This window comes from Abramis brama (genome assembly GCF_963993115.1).
Source record: "Abramis brama genome assembly, chromosome: 10".
NCBI classification, from domain to species: Eukaryota; Metazoa; Chordata; class Actinopteri; order Cypriniformes; family Leuciscidae; genus Abramis; species Abramis brama.
This window is the reverse complement of record NC_139972.1, coordinates 38,000,641-38,020,285: the sequence shown is the minus strand read 5'-3', so window position 1 is coordinate 38,020,285 and position 19,645 is coordinate 38,000,641. Positions and strand designations below refer to the sequence as shown.

Below are 19,645 nucleotides of genomic sequence, written 5' to 3'. Positions count from 1 at the left end.
CAGGTTACTGGAAGTCTGAGAAGGGTCGGATCCCAAGTGTGAGCAAAGAGGGAGCCTGTGTAATTAACTGTAGCCCCTTACTAACTCCCCAAGATGGAGAATGTGAGTTCACCTCCGCCTGCCCCGACCTGCAGTATTCTTGACCCCTTCAGTGGTCCCAATGTGTCTTACGATTTAAACTAAAACATTTACTTACAATAGAGCTACTTCTGTGCTTCTTCAGCTTAGTTTACCCTGATCAGTTTTGTTTGTGTAGCACTTTTCACAGTGCAAACAGCTTTACAGAAAACAATGCCCCAGTAAGCGAACCAAAGGCAAATGTGGCAAATAACAAATTCCTTAAAATGTTTAGGGAAAATATCTAAATACTAACTGAGCAGCAAGGATGCAAAGCTTAGGTTTTGGACAGGAATAACTAAGATATTTATACATGTCCAAAACCTAAGCTTTGCTTCCTTGCTGCTCAGTTAGTTTGTGTGCACTACAAAAATCTTTTTCAGAATTTGTATCTTGTTTTCTGCGATATTCTGAGATATTCTTAAATCTACAATACTGTGCAAAAGACTAATATGAAGTTTCCAGATGTTCTTATGAAGCATTCAGTGTGTCTATAAGACTTTTGCACAGTATTGTACAAGACTTATTTTCAGAGAAATCTAACATAAACCTTGCGGCATAAACCTACATTTGCTAGATTTACAGTGATAATATTGTATTTTGCTTAACTAAATTCATCCTGTTCGAAGGATGTTTATATATTTTTAATAGTAAAAGCAGAAAGCAAGGCAAACATCTTTGTAAAGAAAACTATTTTTTTCTGAGTATGAAGGTAAACTATTCAGTCAGGCTCTTAACACGGCAAAAAATACATGTTAGTAGTATTTAGTAATGGTAATTACTAAAGCATACGTCAGCTTGTTTTATTATTATTAAAGGAACTACAGGAAGCAAGTGTGTGTAAACAGTGTGCACATTTATCTCATGCTTATAAAATACAGCGGCTCCAAATAGTTTTCAGACACGTGTGTCCATTAGTTTAACTCTTGAAATGGGCTCGTTGCTCTCAGAAAGGGAATGTTTTAATCAGTTATTATAATCAGGTATATTTGTAAAGTTCATGTTTTAGTGTTTAAAAATTTTTTGTAAAGAAGTCTTCCCGAATGTTTGCTTGTGCAAGGTACCTGTCACCCTGTAGAAATAATAATGTGAACAACAGTGCATGGGAATGTGAATGAAAGTGTCCACAAGCACTCTCTGTTTTCAGCTCACCTAATGTTTTCATGATTCAAGCAAAGACTGCTTGAAGACACAGACATCCTTGTAATGTGCCACATATTGTGATATTATCACAATGCAAACACAGTGTTTGTTTACAATTAATAGTAGCACTGATTATTTGAAATTAAGTTATTGTGTGATTGTTAATGTATGATTTAACAGAGAGAGTAAAGCGGATGGATGGATGAATGAATGATTGGATCCCAGACAGCGATATAGTGTCGGCCCAGATGTGGATTCCACGTGTACCAGATGTGGGCCGGATCTTGGCCGACACTATGTTGCTGTCTGGGATGTGAAGATGGATAGAATGATGAGTAAATACTGGATGAAAGATGAGTGGATGAGTGGATCCATGCATGAGTGAATACTGTACGGAGGGAGAACTGATTTGAGAATGGATGGAATACGAGGGCTAATGTGTTAATGGATGAACTGATGGATGGGTAGATGTAAGATGGATGAATTAATAACCTGTTTGTGTATTAAACTGCAGCATCATTCAGTATGGGTTGGGCCGCCTTCATAAATATCTCTCCGAATGTTAAAGAAGAGGGCGCAATGAAAGAAGACGCTGGCAATCAGGACACTCCTTACACAGAGGTGCATTCTCACTTCGCACATTTCAGAGGAATCATAGTTTCAAATGTCTCTCATACACACTGAATAATCTCTCTGTTCTGTAGGACACACTGGTGGAGCAGTTAGAGATGTGCGTGGATTATCTTTGGAAGTCTGAGAGATACGAGCTCATTGCAGAGATCAACAAACCTATTATAGCTGTCTTTGAGAAGAGACGAGATTTCAAGGTACTTGGACTGTTTATTGGTTGACTTTAAAAGAAAATAAACATGAGGGAGCATGCTTATCAACTGTGTGTTTGTGTGTGTGTCCAATAGCGGTTATCGGAGCTGTACTATGACATTCACCGCTCATACCTGAAGGTGACAGAGGTTGTGAACTCAGAGAAACGTCTGTTTGGTCGGTACTATCGTGTGGCTTTCTATGGACAGGTAAGACACTCAATCACTCAGAAACTCTTGAAATCATATAAAATAAAAAATAAAAAAAAGTGGAAATGTGCAGTTGTTACCTCAACCCACTGCTTCCCAATTCCGATCCTGAAGCAGACCTTTTAATTAGTATTAGTATATTTTTTAATGTTGGAATTTTTCACACCAAAAGCGAAAATTCTTTTTAAAAAGTGGCCTTGGAAGAGGCAAACAGATCCACGTGCACTTTGCCAAAATTTTGTTAGATCTGGGACGTACAGTGACATGGTGTTTGAGTATTTTTTTTTTTTTCACAGCGTGGAATTTTATATGGTGATTGTGAAACACAAAACACTTATATGATTTTATGGTGAAATTTGTTATTTTTCATGCTGATCAGGTCAGTTTTGATCAAGAACAATGCACTGTGTCTTTAATTCAGCCTCTGCGTGCGGTGTGAATGCTCTAATCTGTTAACATGGACGCCGAAAAAAAGGTTTGGTTTAATTACTAGTTCTTCCCATGTTTCATCATCGGACTCGCGCTCAAATTGATATGGTAAAATCGGTGTCATTGTTACTGTCTTGACACGTGTACAATCACTGAGCTTTAGGAAACCTCCAGAGCTGAAGTTCAGTTCTGGTAATGGGCGTTTAACTTCAGACAGGTGCTGTAAGTGACCTGTCACAACAGACTGGGCCATCTGGCCAATCAGAGCAGAGCAGACCAATCACAACAGACTGGGCCATCTGACCAAACAGAGCAGAGAAGGCCAATCACAACAGACTGGGCCATCTGACCAATCAGAGCAGAGTAGACCAATCACAACAGACTGGACCATCTGACCAATCAGAGCAGAGTAGACCAATCACAACAGACTGGACCATCTGACCAAACAGAGAAGACCAATCACAACAGACTGGGCCATCTGACCAATCAGAGCAGAGTAGACCCATCACAGCAGACTGGGCCATCTGACCAATCAGAGCAGAGTAGACCAATCACAACAGACTGGACCATCTGGCCAATCAGAGCAGAGTAGACCAATCACAACAGACTAGGCCATCTGACCAATCAGAGCAGAGCAGCTTGTGGAAAGGAGGGATTTAGAGAGACTTATTCATCTAACGAGTCTTTTCAGAATGTGATGTGCAATGTATATTATGTAAAATGAAAGTGTTTTTTTTTTTTTTTTTTTTTTACCTTTGATGCATGTAAACCTGTTGTAGGAGACTCCAAAACAACATTAGGAGACTTTAAATTATCATAATAATAGTCATGGGGAGTAATTCAATAAGCAAATACAAAATGACATGGAACATCATAGAAAAAGGAAGTCAAATAAGCATGACTAGTATGAGTACACTCAATTAGTCAAGTTTTATTAATCCAAGTATTTGAAGGCAAATAAATATTTACTGTCCATACAAGGAACCAAAATTATTTCCCCCAGCGCTTATCTCAGAAATCAATGTATTTAAACACTTCTCTATTCTCTCCTGTGTGTTGTATATATCAGGCAGTGGTAAGTTTTCTCATCTTTAGTTCATTTAAGTTGTTCTGCACTCAGCCTTTTACGGTTTAACACTCATGTTCCCCCTACACGCTAATAATGTGTGTGGCATATGTCACACGTGGTTTGATTAAACGTACCACACTTCTCCTGGAAATGAATCCTGACCTCTAATCCTGAGCATTTATGTGTACATTGTGAGTGCTTTCAGATCAATGCAGTTGTGTTTCAGACAGAGACATCTAAATGTGCTGTTAACCTTCATTAAAAGTTGAATTCATTGTGCTTTGTCAAACACTGCTGTCGTTTTAACAGCGTGTCGTGTGAACTTTAACAACGATCTCTAATCGGGCTTCAGTGAGAGCCGTTATATATTTCTTCCTGCCCCACGATCTCTAGGTCATGTGTAACGTTGTGTTCGACAGGGCTTCTTTGAGGAGGAGGAGAGCAAGGAGTTTATCTACAAGGAGCCGAAGCTCACAGGACTGTCAGAGATTTCTCAAAGACTCCTCAAACTCTACTCTGACAAGTTTGGAGCTGATAATGTCAAGATGATCCAAGACTCCAACAAGGTGTGTCCTGCTGGATCCTCCATACCACTTTTTCCCTTTCTCTGACCTTCTTCCTCTCCATGAATAATATCTCGTCTCTGTAAACCCTAACGCTCAAAATAATTAATTGGTTTGAGTAGGGCCAACTTAAATTATACAAATTAGTTAAATCAAATGAACTTTTATGAGTATTTAGAACTTTCTTTTTCTTTTTTTCATATTTAAGTTGAGATTACATGATAATTTTAAGTTGTGTGTGAATAAGCTTACTCAAATATTTCAAGTTAAGAGCAATTAATGTATGAATACAAAATAAAAATCTGCAAGTTCTGCTAACTTAAACGTTAAATTTCTTAACTTATACAATTTGATGTAACTGATTACCTCAAATTATTTGAGTTTTGCCAACTTATTTGGGTTTACAGTGTAGGAAATCACAGTGAATAGGATGAGTTTTACAGTGAATAGGATGAGCATTTTTTTAAAGCTCAGGTGTGTTTTTCACAGGTGAATCCTAAAGACCTGGACCCCAGATTTGCCTACATTCAAGTGACCTATGTAGTGCCTTATTTCAGTGAAAAGGAGCAGCTGGAGAAGAAGACCGACTTCGAGCACCATCACAACATCAGTCGCTTTGTCTTTGAGACGCCCTTCACTCTTTCTGGAAAAAAACATGGAGACGTGGAAGAACAGTGCAAAAGAAAAACCATCCTGACCAGTGAGACACTTAAAATAAACCTAAAAATTGAACCAAAAGGAAACCACTTTCATATATAGACCTTTTTTTTTTCTTAGACCAAAACTGTTGCTGTAAGCATTGTTAGCCATTCTGGAGCTTCTGCCTGACTTGGCCACTGAATTATACACGCTAGGAGGATTATTTCCTGCATTTTTCTCTAATTTTCTCATGGAAAAAAACAAACCAATAAAAAAACAATAAAAAACAATAAAAACGCTTACCGCACTTTTAACCCATGGATCGATTACGGAAGTAAAATGGGTTGCAAATGCCGTTTCAAGCTGACTTCAAAAGAGCAATGACACGGATACATTGACTAAAGTAAAAAAGTACAAAAACTGATTTTCTTGCTCAGTATTTTTGTCTTGTTTTCCAATACAAATATCGAAACATTCTTATATCGAGACACTTTTACTGGAGAAGCAAAATTACATAAGAAATTAAGTCTTGTTTTCTGGAAAACTGATCAATTTTAAGTGAGTTTATGCTTGAAACATGAAAAGAAAATCTGCCAGAAAAAGCAGATGAGCAAATAAGCAAATCTGTTATTGGGGTCAGAAAAAGCAACTTGTTTTGCCTTTGAATTAAGCTGATTTTTCTGACCCCAATAAAAATTAGACCCCTTTTTTTTTTTTTTTTTTTTTTAGTTTTAAGCATTAACCTACTTCATTTTGATGATTTGTTTTCTTTCAGAAAATAAGAATTAAAATCTCAAGTCATTTTGATTCTCCAGTAAATTGGAGTCTTGATTTAATACATTTTATTTCTTATTTGTACTGGAAAACAAGAATACTGAGTATGAAAATATTTTTTTGCAGTGTGTGCAATCTGTATTTAATAGAATATAAATACTGCCCAATACTTCTTTTTTGTATACAGTATGATAGGTGATTTGTATTTTTTGACAAAATTTTGACAGAATTAGACAACCAAACACAATGAATTACTTTTCCCTTGAAAAAGCAAAGGGATTACTCTTAATTTTTCTGTAATTTAATTACAGTTACTTCTAGTGTAATTGGATTAAATGCTGTATAGACTATAGAATAATTCAATTCAATTATAAAACAATAGTGGATTTAAAATGTAGGTTTTTAATGTTTTTAATCTCCCTTTAAATACTTTGGTCAGTTCAAGAATAATGCAATTTTATATGATTTAGTTGACAGAATCAAAAGAGCAGTTTAATGTCTATCCTTGTATCGTTCAGCGGGTAGTGGTTGATATGGGAATACTTTTTAGAGAGAGTAATCTCAGTAATCTCATCTCCACCGTGTCTCCTGCAGCCAACTCTAGCCTGCCCTTCTTGAAGAAGCGCATCGAGGTGGTGGAACAGCAGAGCACAGAGATGAACCCTATCGAGGTGGCGATCGACGAGATGAGCCGTAAAGTGTCTGAACTCAAACAGCTGTGCAACATGGAGGAGGTGGACATGATCCGCCTGCAGCTCAAACTACAGGGCAGTGTCAGTGTTAAGGTGAGCTACTCGTACAGCAGTGCTATCAGTGTGGAGAAATATATATATATATATCCTGAATTACTCTTCAGTCATATCGCATCATCAGAAATGCATGTCAGGTGGTTCTTTGTCTCCACATTGTACATTTGAAATTGTTTAATGCACAACTCGCCGATTCTGATTTCTTACGTTAAAGGGATGGTTCACACAAAAATGAAAATCCTGAGATCATTTACTCACCCTCATGTTGTTCTAAACCTGTATGAGTTTCTTTCTTCTGTTGGACACAAAATAAGGCATTTTGAAGAACATGAGTAACCAAACAGTTGAAATGAAATGAAATCCATTGAGTCTATACTTTTTTTTTTTTTTTTTCTACTATGGAAGTCAATGGGGTCCATCAGCTGTTTGGTTACTTATGTTCTTTAAAATATATTATTTTCTGTTCAGCAGAAGAAGAAAATCATACAGGTTTAGAACAACTTGAGGGTGAGTAAATGATGACAGGATATTCATTTTTGGGTGAACTACCCCTTTAATGACTTTACAGTTTTTTCATAACTCCGGTACCACTAGCATTAGCTATTCCGTCATCTTTACTAAGACTGTAATGACGTTTGTGTGTTTTTTAGGTAAACGCAGGGCCCATGGCCTACGCCCGAGCCTTCCTTGAGGAGAAGAATGCCAAGAAATACCCCGACAACCAAGTCAAACTCCTGAAAGAGATCTTCAGGTACTACTTTATTCATTGTTCCGCCCCATCGAGGATTTATAAAAACAGTGAATTTCCTCCGCTCTGGCACAAATCTGGATGTGCGACCTCAGATATGCTGTGCTCTCTCATGAAGAGTGCAAATCTCTCTGTGCGCTTGCTTGTGCATTTATTAAGTGACTGACAATAACACTAGGAAATAAGGATATAGGTTTAAATGACCACAAAGGTTTGGTTTGTTTGGAACTGTGACTGTGATTTGCTGTTTCTCGTCCCTCAGGCAGTTTGCAGACGCATGTGGGCAGGCCCTGAAAGTGAACGAGCGCCTCATAAAAGAAGATCAGCTGGAGTATCAGGAGGAGATGAAAGCTCACTATAAAGACATGCTGACTGAGCTCTCCGCCATCATGAATGAGCAGGTCAGCACACACACACGCGACCACACACGAGTCCTTCAAAGGCTTGTAGACTAGAGTCCTCCTCAGCATTAAATGCTAGAATGAGGGGGAAAAGGAACCCCCGCACTTAATTTTGGACAAATACTTTTGCAAATCTTTATATTAACTAACTGGCTTTCTATTAATACAGTACTGTGAATGACAATTCATTTACATATATTCAAGCGCACATAACTATAGAACCAATTCTTAATGCGCATGTGAACGCCATCAGCGTTTCTCACAGGTTCGCGTTTAAAGTCTGTGTAGAGAGAATGGTGTCGTCTTAGCGGCCCCTAATTTAATAACAAATGATCGTTGCGACGGAAGCGAATCAATCAAAACTAACTTTAGCTGGAAAATAACTTTATTAAAGAACCGCTATAAAGCCAAAACAATCTTACCTTAAATTATACGCTTATCTCTGTAAAGCTGCTTTGAAACAATCTACATTGTTAAAAGCGCTATATAAATGAAGATGACTTGACAACCGTATGTGGTCTCCCAGTGGCTTACATTATTAGCAGTTTAGTGTTAAGCGATTAATTTACAGCAAAACAAAAGATAACATCTATACTTTCATGTCTGAGAACATTATGTTTGTATCACGTCATAATGAACGGGCTCAGTATCGACTCGTTTTCCGTCAGTTTATTTTCGTGAATTTGAATATGTGCAAAGGATTGTGGGGGCGATTTAAGGCTGCGAAGGATACATCCGATGCGTCCTTCAGAACAGGCCGAATGAAGGACGAGAAACGAAGGCTGCCTTCCAGGGATCCTTTTGCCTTTAAAGATTAAATGCGTCGGATATACAGTAGCTTTGTTATGTTATTGTTTACTGTACTAAAGCATATAAAAACCATAATATGTTTGCAGATATTTAGGAAACATGCTAAGTTCACACATACTTGTTTCTCCGAAAAACAGCCAGTTAATGTGCGTTCCATGTCTGCATGTCTGGTTTTGTTTTGGTCTGTGTGTATTCCGACCATTGCTGATACTTAACTCGATATTTAGATCATTTTTTCTGCTCTTTGCTTGTAAGCAGTTACTCTGTATTTTGACTGCATGTTTTTTTCTGCCTTTCAAAGATTCCGTTTACAAGACAACCAGGAACCGAACGACACAATGCCATCTGAGCTGCTAGTGAGCTTTGGAAACTGCTTAGACATGTTTATCCAAAATGGCTGCCGGGTTTTTCTGACTAGAGGGATTAACAGAATTTGTCATTTTAATGAAATAGAAAAGACAAAAAGGAAAAGCATTCTAGTATTGTGGATGAAGCATATGACTGTGTTTTTTTTGCATTGCACACACACCCCTACATAAACTCACCGATACCATCTCATCAAGTACATGCATAGCATCAAATATGCCTTTTTATTGTAGAACCTGCTCTTTTAGAAAACAGTGACCTTAATTAACTAAGCAAATCTCTTGTTCAAAATATTTTATAGGGCTTTCACTTCATTGCTTTCTGATGTAATTTTTCCACTGATATCTGAATACTGTTAGTATGATTGTCATGTTTCATTCTGTGTATTCCACATAATCGTGATGAACATCTCTAGTCCCTGAGTGAATGTAAAGCCGTTCTAACATTCTGACTCCCAGCTCATTCATTTTACAAACGCAAATGTCCTATTTTATACGTTTTTTTATGATTGACAATGTTTTACTGTTACTTTGTGTACTGTTGTAAATTGTAAATAAGAATAATTAAAATGTAAAATGTTTTTTTATATATTAAAATATGATATATGATTGTTTGTGTCCATTTTTAATGCATGACACTGATTGAATAAAATGTCCAAAACTGAAAACTCAAACTAATATGATAAAATACAAACACAAAAAGGTAAAAAAAAAAAAAAATATATATATATATATATATATATATATACACACACACACATACATACATACAGACCCTTTCCAAAAAATTTGAATATCATGGAAAAGTTTATTTATTTCCATAATTCCATTCAAAACGTTAAACTTCCATAGATTATAGATTCAGGGCCCACAACTTAAACGATTTCAAGTATTTAGTTGTTTATTTGTACATAATTTGGGCTTCCAGCTCATAAAACCCACGAAAACAGGATTTCAAAAAATTAGAATATTACATGAAATCACACAGTAATTACACAGTGATACCGTGGTCATTGAACCAGGTTTTGGTTCTTTTGGCAGTGTGGGCAGGTGCAAATCCATCAAATGTTTTCGTGGGTTTTATGAGCTGGAACCGTACCGGGTTCTCAGACCACCAGACAGACTCAAATTTTGAAAACTCAGACGTCAATCAAACTCTTAGGCTTAGGGTGTTTTCACACTTGCAGTTTAGATTGAAACAGGGCAGCGTTTCACACGGCGTGGCAAAACCCAGATTACCTGTAGGAGCTGAGCTGAGTTCTGTTGCACTGCAACTGTGGCTCAATTCATATTAATGTAAAAGCAACTCTGACTCAGGTGCGCACTCGTTCAGGAAGTAAAGTAACCAGCGCATGCGTTTTAGCCAACGGCGATGGCATTAGCTCAACAAAACACGACAGTTTGATGATGTAACTTGGATACGAGTGAGAATGAGCAAATGAATGCTGCACCTCAAAAGAGTCCGTTTGCAAGCCTTCATGCAATGCACGTATACAGTGAAATTTTTTTTTTAATAAAATAAAACTATATTCACCCATTCTGTTTCCTATCATGCGCCGCTGAGCATGTTTGTGATAACGTAAATTGAACGAAACACACCAAGGGTTCAATAGAATGAAGTGAGTGTGAAACCAGAGCAACGCTGAGAGGGGCAGCAAACAGAGTTAAAGCCCCCTTAGTTGCATCTATATATTTATTTTCTTCTATTATTATTTTTTTTAACCATTTTTGGCCAGGAAAGATTTTATTTGTGAAACTTCAGTATCACATGAATTCATGTTTAAGTGCTCTAATTAAGTAGCTTCAACGTGATTTTATATCGTTCCCGGAGAGAATTCATTTCATTAAATTAAATTATAAAACTAGCTAACTGATAAACTATAAGAAGGATTCCCTGGCACCAAATGAGCACATTAAAATGATAACATAAGGACTTGGTGACAATTCTTCATTGCATATTTTATTGTATATTATTATTATTTCTCTTATTAATCTAACAATTCAAATTTTCACAGAAAATAAATTATTGCAACCATGCAAAATGTTGTCTTTATGGGAACAGTTTTAAATTATTTACCAATTTAGAATTGTTACTAAAGACTGTTCCAGTTGCAAAAATACGGATGCAAAAAGTGATATAACTCATTAAAAAAGGCTCTCCATGTAAAATGAATTGGCAATAGTTTAATGTGTTGAAGCAGGTGAAGATGAAGAGGTTATTCCAGTTTCTCGTCTCCTTCCTCCACATCTTTGAGACTGAGCACCTCCAGTGTTCCCTTTCCTTTAGTCTCACAGCGGATCAGCTCATCAATTTCACGGAAGCAACCTGGATCTATCAAACACACCTGAAAAGGCAGGAAACACCATTACCTTAACTCAAACAAAAAGGGAAAAAATATATATATATAAAAAACATGGGGTATTAACATGCCTAAGACTTTTGCACAGTATTATATATGTGTATATATATATATATATATATATATATATATATATATATATATATATATATATATATATATATATATATATATATATAATTTGAAAATATGGGGCGCTGTTGAGCTCGGGAGGGCCGAACCCTCTGTCCTTCTTAGTATGATCATTACATATGTAATTTGCGGTTCAGTACACTGAAAATGAACTGTATTTAAATTCATGAATGAATCCGAAATGGCAATGAATGACAAACGATAGCAACAGACAGGACAAAATATTTTGATACTTTTTTTAAAAATAGATGTACATTAAATTATATGTAATGTGTATGCGTTTCTTTGTCCTTCAATTTATTACAAATTTTTCACTTGATCTTTTTTATAAATGTTTACTTATAAATATTTGAAGACTACGTGGTGTTTAAATGTATTTTTTATAATTATAATCATAAATATCAGTAACACAGTACAATAAGGTGTTATTAGTTAACATTAATGTATTAACTAACAAAAAAAAACATTGAGCAATACATTTGTTACAGTATTTATTCATCTTTATTGTTAGTTAATAAAAAAGTCCAAGCATTTTTGCTAATGTATCGAAACTGCCTGGTACAGAACACTAGTTCTGGTGCCGTGGTGCACAACATCTAGTTCGTGATACGCTTTTTTTTTCTACTGCAACTATTTTATAAAAGCTTAACACTTGTTCTAACTGAAAGCCGGAAGCAATTACAGTAGCACATCTTTAAAAAAAAAAAAATAGAACAGACTGCAGAGAAATACTACATTGATGCTAAAAATCACAAAAAAGTTGCATTTTTGTTATTTAAAAATTAAAGTTCATTTAACGCACCACTGCTAAACATATTAAACTCACTTATCAACTCGTCTGTTGTTGGATAACTAGTCGATTAGTTGATCATGCTGGCATATCCCTCGTTTATATATACATTAGACCAATAATATCTGGTTAAATATTTGGTTACGTCCTTGACATCCAGTATGTAAAACGAAATGAATGAATTAATAAACTGACCCGAAAGACTCTTACCATTTCAAGCTGATCATTAAAGTCCTCGTCCTCCACTGCCTTTATTAACGGTCTGAGCTTTTCTTTCAGTCTCTTCCCATCCTTGGCTGGCAAGACGAAGCGCAGCCGCATGTGAGCTCTCTGAATCTGAATGGACTCCTTCAGCTGCTTGATGACCTCAAGAGCCTGGAGGGGCGGCACTGACCATCAGTATCACGGCCTCAGACTCTCAGGGGCCGTTTACACGACACCGTTTTCAACTACAAACGTTAAACTTTTTATGCGTTTTGGCCTTTCATTTACACGAAAACGGCATATTGTGTGCCTGAAAACGCAAACTTTTCAAAACGGGTTTCAAAGTGCAGGCTTTTGAAAGCGATCTCCGTGTAAACAACAAAAACATGAATCTCTGAAGACGATGACGTCATGCACATGCGTATTAAGTGTTCAGTCTATAACGCAGGATACAGCGTTTTAGTCATTTTCACAGATCGTGTGAATGAGGATTGTTTTGACAATGGTGTCGTCTGTACACGGAAAACTCAAAGGAAAAACTTCTCAGTTTTAAGCGTATCGTTGTCGTGTAAACGTACCCTTAGAGACCATATTACTATCTATCAGCTTGACATAAACACCCGCCAACCGGGTGGATTTCAGCAGTGGCGTGTAACGCAATCACTCCTCTAGCCACTGTGTATTGCGCATAATTTTACTCATTCCCACAGATTTTGGGTTCACACCCAAAGTTTGAGCGCATAAAGCCACCACTAAGAACTAAATTGAGTTCATTTTCGCTGCTTATAGCGCTTAAACAGTCGAATACACACAAAATAATGACAAATTGCCGGTCTTGGCGAGTATTCACGTAAACGGTCAGTTATGTTTTAAGTCAAGTCAAGTCAAGTCAAGTTTATTTATATAGCGCTTTTCACAATACAGATTGTATCAAAGCAGCTTCACAGTATTAAATTAAAATAATACATCAGTGTTTGTTTCTAGTGGAAAACGTCCACGTTTGGTAATGCTGATCAATAGTATTGTTGATTGATTAATTAAATTAAATATCCCCAAATATCCCCAACTGAGCAAGCCAAAGGCAACAGTGGCAAGGAACCGAAAAACTCCATCAGGTGACCTAATGGAGAAAAAAAAAAACCTTGGGAGAACCCAGGCTCAGTCGGGGGCCAGTTCTCCTCTGGCGTTTATGAACTAGAGGTCGGATTTAACTGTAAGATTAAAAGTATTATATGAATGCCTGGCTGAAGAGATGCGTCTTTAATCTAGTTTTAAACTGGGAGAGCGAGTCCGAGCAACGAACAGTATCAGGAAGACTATTCCAGAGTTTTGGAGCTAAATGTGAAAATGCTCTCCCTCCTTTGGTGGACCTAGATATCCTAGGTATGACCAAAAGCCTCGAATTTAGTGATCTTAAAGAGCGCGATGGATTATAGGGCGATAGAAGATCCGTTAAATAGACTGGAGCTAAGCCGTTTAGGGCTAATCAGTAGTAATACCTTGTAATTAATACGGAACTTTATAGGTAACCAATGTAGTGATGATAAAATTGGTGTTATATGATCATATTTTCTTGATCTAGTAAGAACTCTAGCGGCGGCATTTTGGACGAACTGTAGCTTGTTTATTAAGGATGCAGGACAACCGGCTAATAAAGCATTACAGTAATCTAGTCTCGAGGTCATGAATGCATGAACTAACTTTTCTGCATCAGAAACTGATAGCATGTTACGTAGCTTAGCAATGTTTCTAAGGTGGAAAAAGGCTGTTCTTGTAACATATGAAATATGATTTTCAAAAGACAGGTTGCAGTCTAGTATAACACCCAGGTCTTTTACTGTAGAGGATAAAGTAACAGGACATCCTACTATGTTAAAGTTGTAGTGTGAGAGGTTTTGTGGGCGGTTTTTTGAACCGATGATTAGTACCTCTGTCTTGTCTGGATTTAATAAAAGAAAATTGCGCGTCATCCAATCTTTTATATCTTTAACACACTCTGTCAATTTGGATAATTTAGCGTTTTCATCTGGCCATGATGAAATATAGATTTGAGTGTCATCAGCATAACAATGGAAACTAATTCCATGTTTCCTTATAATATTTCCAAGTGGCATCATATATATTGAGAATAACAGAGGGCCTAACACAGATCCCTGCGGCACTCCATAGTTTACTGGAGTTATGATCGATTTTTCTCCATTTAAATAGACAAAATGGTAGCGGTCAGATATATGATCTGAACCAGCTTAATGCTTGTCCTTGAACACCAGTATAATTTTGTAGTCGATCTAAGAGTATTGTGTGATCTATAGTATCGAACGCAGCACTAAAATCAAGTAAAACTAGTATTGAGATACAGCCTTGGTCAGATGCTAAAAGTAAATCATTTGTAATTTTAACGAGCGCAGTTTCAGTGCTATGATGCGGCCTGATCCAGACTGAAACTTTTCATAGATGTCATTTTCTTGCAAGAAAGAGCCCAGTTGGGCGGATACAACTTTTTCTAGTATTTTAGACATAAAAGGAAGATTTGAAATGGGTCTATAATTTGCTAGATTATGTGGGTCTAATTGTGGTTTCTTAATGAGAGATTTTATAACTGCCAGTTTAAATGTTCTTGGAACATGACCTAAAGATAAAGATGAGTTAATAATATTGAGGAGAGGCTCTTCCACTACAGGTAACACTTCCTTCAGTAGTTTAGTGGGTATAAGATCTGATAAACATGTTGTTGTTTTAGATGAAGTGATAAGTTTATTTAACTCTTTTTGTTCTATAGTTGTAAAGCACTGTAATTGTTCTTGCGGGGTGATAATTGAGGCTGAATTATAAGGCGCGATTGAGGATTGAACGTTTACAATTGTGGTTCTGATGTTTTCTATTTTCTCAGTGAAGAACTTCATGAAATCATTACTACTAAACTGTAACGGAATATTTTGTTCAGGTGACGCTTGTTTATTTGTTAGTCTAGCCACGGTGTTAAATAAAAACCTAGGATTATTTTGATTATTTTCTATTAGTTTGCGGAGATGCTCAGCCCTGGCCGCTTTTAGGGCCTTTTTATAACGTGACATACTGTCTTTCCATGCGATTCTAAAGACCTCTAAATTAGTTTGTTTCCATTTACGCTCTAAATTACGGGTTTCTCTCTTTAGAACATGCGTAGTATTGTTGTACCATGGTGCTTTACTTTTCTCTCTGACCTTTTTTAATCTAATGGGTGCAACAATATCCAATTTTCCAGAGAGAATGGTGCTCATAGTGCTAGTTAATTCCTCTAATTCATCTGTTTGTTTGGGTTCACTGAGCAGCTGAGACAGATCAAATAAGCAATTTGAAAAATGATCTATGGTGGATGGAAGGATTGTTCTGCCTGATCGATAACGCGGCGCAGCATGATATATTACAGGAGTACGTAATATGCAAGTGAAAGTAAACAGTTGAGAAAGAAAACACACGTGTACAGTATAATGGATCTGTGCATCGGGTCTTAAAGTGACAGCAGCCTAATAAACCTGCTGCCAAAAATACAACCCCAAATCAGAAAAAGTTGGGACATTATGGAAAACACAAATAAAAAAAGAAAGTAGTGATTTCTAAATGTACTTTGACTTGCATTTCATTGCAGACAATGTGAACACAAAATATTTAATGTTTCTGATTTGGGGTTGTATATAAAAGAATATCTATATCGCAGTTCAATGTCAAAATTGTGGCCAGTGAAAATGCTGATTGGCTAGAAACTTTGGAAAACCACTAGCCACAGTAGCTGGTGAGTAAAAGTTAATGTCAAGCCCCGCTATCAAACATTTCACAGATCGTCACATGATCAAGGTCTACTGACCTGCTGTTTAGTGCTTTTGTTTGCCTTGACGGAGAAGTGAATGTCCTTCATCGCTCTCTCTATAAGGCTGACTGTGTAGGGCCGTTTGGTCTCAGGATTCACACATTTCTCTGCCACAATAGTTGCAATATCACGAAACATCTGTTCCAGCTGACTCTGTCGTTCCCTGTCTGACACCTGCAGTTCTCCTTTAGATAAAATCTGAAAATAAAAGTCAAAACAACTAATTTATGTAGAAACATTTAAGGATTGGTAGAAAACATGTGTCAACTGAATACACTGTTATAATGATGAAAACAATCGTCTTGAATATTCTGAAGCACACAGATCATACAGAGTCTGTAAATTGACCTGTTTGCATATTTCTGTCAAGTCATCTGTGCCAAAAGCATTTGACAGGTCCTCTTTCTTCGCCACTTGACCCTTAGACACGTTCACAAACACTGTGTTTGTCTGCAGGACTTCATCAAGATCTTTCTCCCTGTAAGTACAGTTGATTTGTGCGTTACATTAATGTCACTTAAGAAAATTATTAATTGTTTTACCAAGTGATCATGAAATTCCATCAAATGATGTTACAAATCCCTTAAGACAGAGTTTCCCAAATGAGAGTTTGTGGGTTGATAAAAGCTATCAATTAACTGCATCAAAAGTAGTCAAATTAAAATAAATTAAAATTATATTACTATATAGCTTTTCAAATAGAAAAAGGCTGTTTGAGTTTTTAGACCGAAAAGCCCACTGTGTTCATTTACACACGTACAGCTTGAGGGTTTAAAATTTGTCAGTGAAGAATTCAGGACATAATTATTGGTAACTTAGTGGAAAAAAAGGTAACTTAAAAAAAGTTTTAAAAAAAGTTTTTTTTTTTTTTGTACCATACAATAGTAATATATTTCTGTCTGTATATCAATATATATATATCTGTTTTTTTGTGTGTGTTTTTTTTTATAATTAAGAGGTTATATTAATAATATTGAATACTTTACTGAATATCATTTCATTATTAATATTGTCTGGGTTCCTAAAAACACCAGTGTGAATGTGATGTGGACTGAGACACTGTAAAGACTTTATTTTTAATTTGACCACTGAAAAAGGTCTTACGCCAGATTCTCCAACCTGCAGATACACACACTTGATCATTTCCGCTGTGTATTTTTGCTGAAGCAGCACATTTACATACACCAAACTTTAGTTTACATGCATAATTTTTCCTATTTGACCATTCTCACACACACACACACACACACACACACACACATTATATATGTTTATATAAAAAAAAATTTTTTTTACCATGCTGTTAATTTCCTGTTAATTTCTAATGCTGCCATTTTCTCCTCAGCTAAAGAAACTCTTAAGCCTCTTAAAAGTCCTCGTCAGTGCTCCTAACAATTTTGACCTTAAGACTTCTTTTAATGGTTAAGATGCTTTCTGAATTACTTTTTTCTTTACTAGGATTTTTTCTTTAATTTTAAGAATAAACGCCCACATTTCTAAGAATTTTCTTAGAATTTTGTCACTAGGAGCTACTCTTTGCATTAAGATTCTTTATGGGCCCTGGTGTCTTGCCTTAAACGTGAATACGTATATGAACGACTGTATAACTGTACAGTGTAAAGGACACGTTTGGATTTGAAATAAAAAATAATGAATAAATGTTGTGTTTGTAGTAAACAGCCGCGAGCCAGCTGCGCACTGCAAATGCGTCATGAGTGAAAACACGATGAGCGCATGCGCACTGCAGAGTATATGAGTGACTGTAGAAAACATGTGAACCTGGTGCTAGTTGGTAAGTGTCGGTACCATAGTGTGAACACTCTTTAAAAGCTACTATTTCTATCTAATGTCAACAAAACAAAAAACAATCAAAAGTACGCAATAAAAATCCAATAGTGATATATCAGTAATTTAAGACTTTAACACTGTTATAATAGCTATAATAATAGAATAAACACATTGTTTAAAAATAATAATAATAATAATCATATAATGAGTTTTTCATAACAGACTCACGCTCCAGATCTCCAGCTCATCACTTTGTTTTTATAACAGGCTATTTCAAATCGTTTCCCTCCTTTCTTCATCCTCACGACGGCAACATTTGTTAGCCTGATTTGGTTTGTAGGTGTAAATATTGACATGTTTGATTATGTTCAGCTCAACGCGGTGCTCCAGTGCTCCGTTTCTTCCTGCCTGCTCTTCCTCGCACGCAGACTCGGTGATTATCTGCGAATCCTCGCCGCAGCGACTCCTGGAGGACTGGAGGAATGGCACGATGCGCTGCTACATCAACAAGAGATTGAGAGGGGGATGCAATGCAACATATTTCTGCTACTCCATTAAAAGTATTTCAAAGTCCTTCTGCTAGTACACGAAAATATGCAGATACAGTGACACCAGGGGTGCCAGGTCTGCGCAACAGAAACAGTACGATCAAAAATAATAACAAAATAGCCCAAACAACCCAAATATCAATATTGGTGATTCTCCAACTACAGGCACTTTTGTGTCCTTGGCCTTTTTTTGTAAATAAATAAACAAGTGCACAAATAAATTGTCATTATGAAGTTCATGCTCCAACATCCTAGTAACCACCAAATCTTGCCCCTTTTTTCTTTTAAAAATGCTTTTGCAAGGCTGTTTATTAGCAGATTTTGCAGTTTTATGCTTGTCCCCAACCCAGACTGGCCCTCTTTGAATGTTAAAAAATTATATTAAAGGATCGATTTAAAAATATTTTTTAACATGTTCAAATAAAATAATATCATACCATCGAAATTCCATATGTATATCATAATTTTAAACTATTTGTGGAATGAAATAGGTCTGTCCCCAGGTTTTCCGTCATTTCCACCTCCTTCAACAAAATCCACTTTAATAGCTCCACCTTAAATATTTTATTTACTTGGTAATCATGGAAATAATAGTGAAAAGGACATATTAGTTGAAGATGAAACTTCAGGCACATGTGCTCTTCAGCACAAGAAAATAAATCAAGGTAACTCAAGCTTTTATACAGAGTATTTTTATTCAGCGTCATTTCCACCTTGGCTGTAGTTCGGTTGAATTATGTACAACAAATATGAAAATAATGTATTTATGTTTATTACGAGTAAACAACATAATAAGTCCAAAAGTATAGCTAAGCCTGACATGAGGGAGTGCTAATATTGCAGAAAAACTGCTAAAATGTCATTTCCACCACTGAGAAATTACAGGCGTAGCTTTGGACATGATTTATGTAGTGTTTGTGTGCTATTTGCATGTTCTCATGACATATTTGTGCTTTTGGACTGAGAACTTTATATATCATCATTCCAGTACAAAATTTAAAATATTAATTAATACTTTAAATTTATACAAAATTAATACTCTAAATTTATTTTTATTTATCTATATGAATGTTTTGAGCAGGTTCATATAATTTGCATATCATTTGTAATCATTATTTTTAAAACTATTAGGTATACT

The 19,645-nt window shown here is 36.2% G+C and overlaps 2 protein-coding genes across 3 annotated transcripts in view; one reads left to right on the top strand and one right to left on the bottom strand.

Annotated features, from left to right (window-relative positions):
- dock10 (dedicator of cytokinesis 10) overlaps nucleotides 1-9,449 on the top strand; it is a 132,986-nt gene extending 123,537 nt beyond the window's left edge. For both annotated transcript variants that reach the window (XM_084125900.1, XM_084125901.1), the window contains exons 47-56: nucleotides 4-102; nucleotides 1,775-1,881; nucleotides 1,965-2,087; nucleotides 2,178-2,291; nucleotides 4,209-4,355; nucleotides 4,842-5,052; nucleotides 6,360-6,550; nucleotides 7,165-7,265; nucleotides 7,525-7,663; nucleotides 8,775-9,449. In XM_084125900.1, the coding sequence (XP_083982026.1) occupies nucleotides 4-102; nucleotides 1,775-1,881; nucleotides 1,965-2,087; nucleotides 2,178-2,291; nucleotides 4,209-4,355; nucleotides 4,842-5,052; nucleotides 6,360-6,550; nucleotides 7,165-7,265; nucleotides 7,525-7,663; nucleotides 8,775-8,822 (1,280 nt within the window). In that variant the 3' untranslated portion in view covers nucleotides 8,823-9,449. The remainder of the gene's footprint in view (nucleotides 1-3; nucleotides 103-1,774; nucleotides 1,882-1,964; nucleotides 2,088-2,177; nucleotides 2,292-4,208; nucleotides 4,356-4,841; nucleotides 5,053-6,359; nucleotides 6,551-7,164; nucleotides 7,266-7,524; nucleotides 7,664-8,774) is intronic.
- Nucleotides 9,450-10,776: 1,327 nt separating this feature from the next.
- sbds (SBDS ribosome maturation factor) lies at nucleotides 10,777-18,395 on the bottom strand. The gene is made up of 5 exons (XM_084125899.1): nucleotides 18,188-18,395; nucleotides 16,520-16,649; nucleotides 16,169-16,369; nucleotides 12,331-12,495; nucleotides 10,777-11,183 (listed from the first exon to the last, which is right to left on the bottom strand). Exons 1-5 carry the CDS (start codon nucleotides 18,313-18,315, stop codon nucleotides 11,055-11,057), a joined length of 753 nt encoding a protein of 250 aa, XP_083982025.1. The 5' UTR covers nucleotides 18,316-18,395; the 3' UTR covers nucleotides 10,777-11,054.
- Nucleotides 18,396-19,645: the final 1,250 nt, after the last annotated feature.

Coding starts and splice junctions, on each gene's coding strand:
- sbds (XM_084125899.1), bottom strand. CDS start 18,315: ATGTCAATATTTACACCTACAAACCAAATCAGGCTAACAAATGTTGCC. Junction 16,370..16,519: donor TGACAGAAATATGCAAACAG/GTCAATTTACAG, acceptor TTTTATTTTCAG/ATTTTATCTAAAGGAGAACT. Junction 11,184..12,330: donor TTAATGATCAGCTTGAAATG/GTAAGAGTCTTT, acceptor CTGCCTTTTCAG/GTGTGTTTGATAGATCCAGG.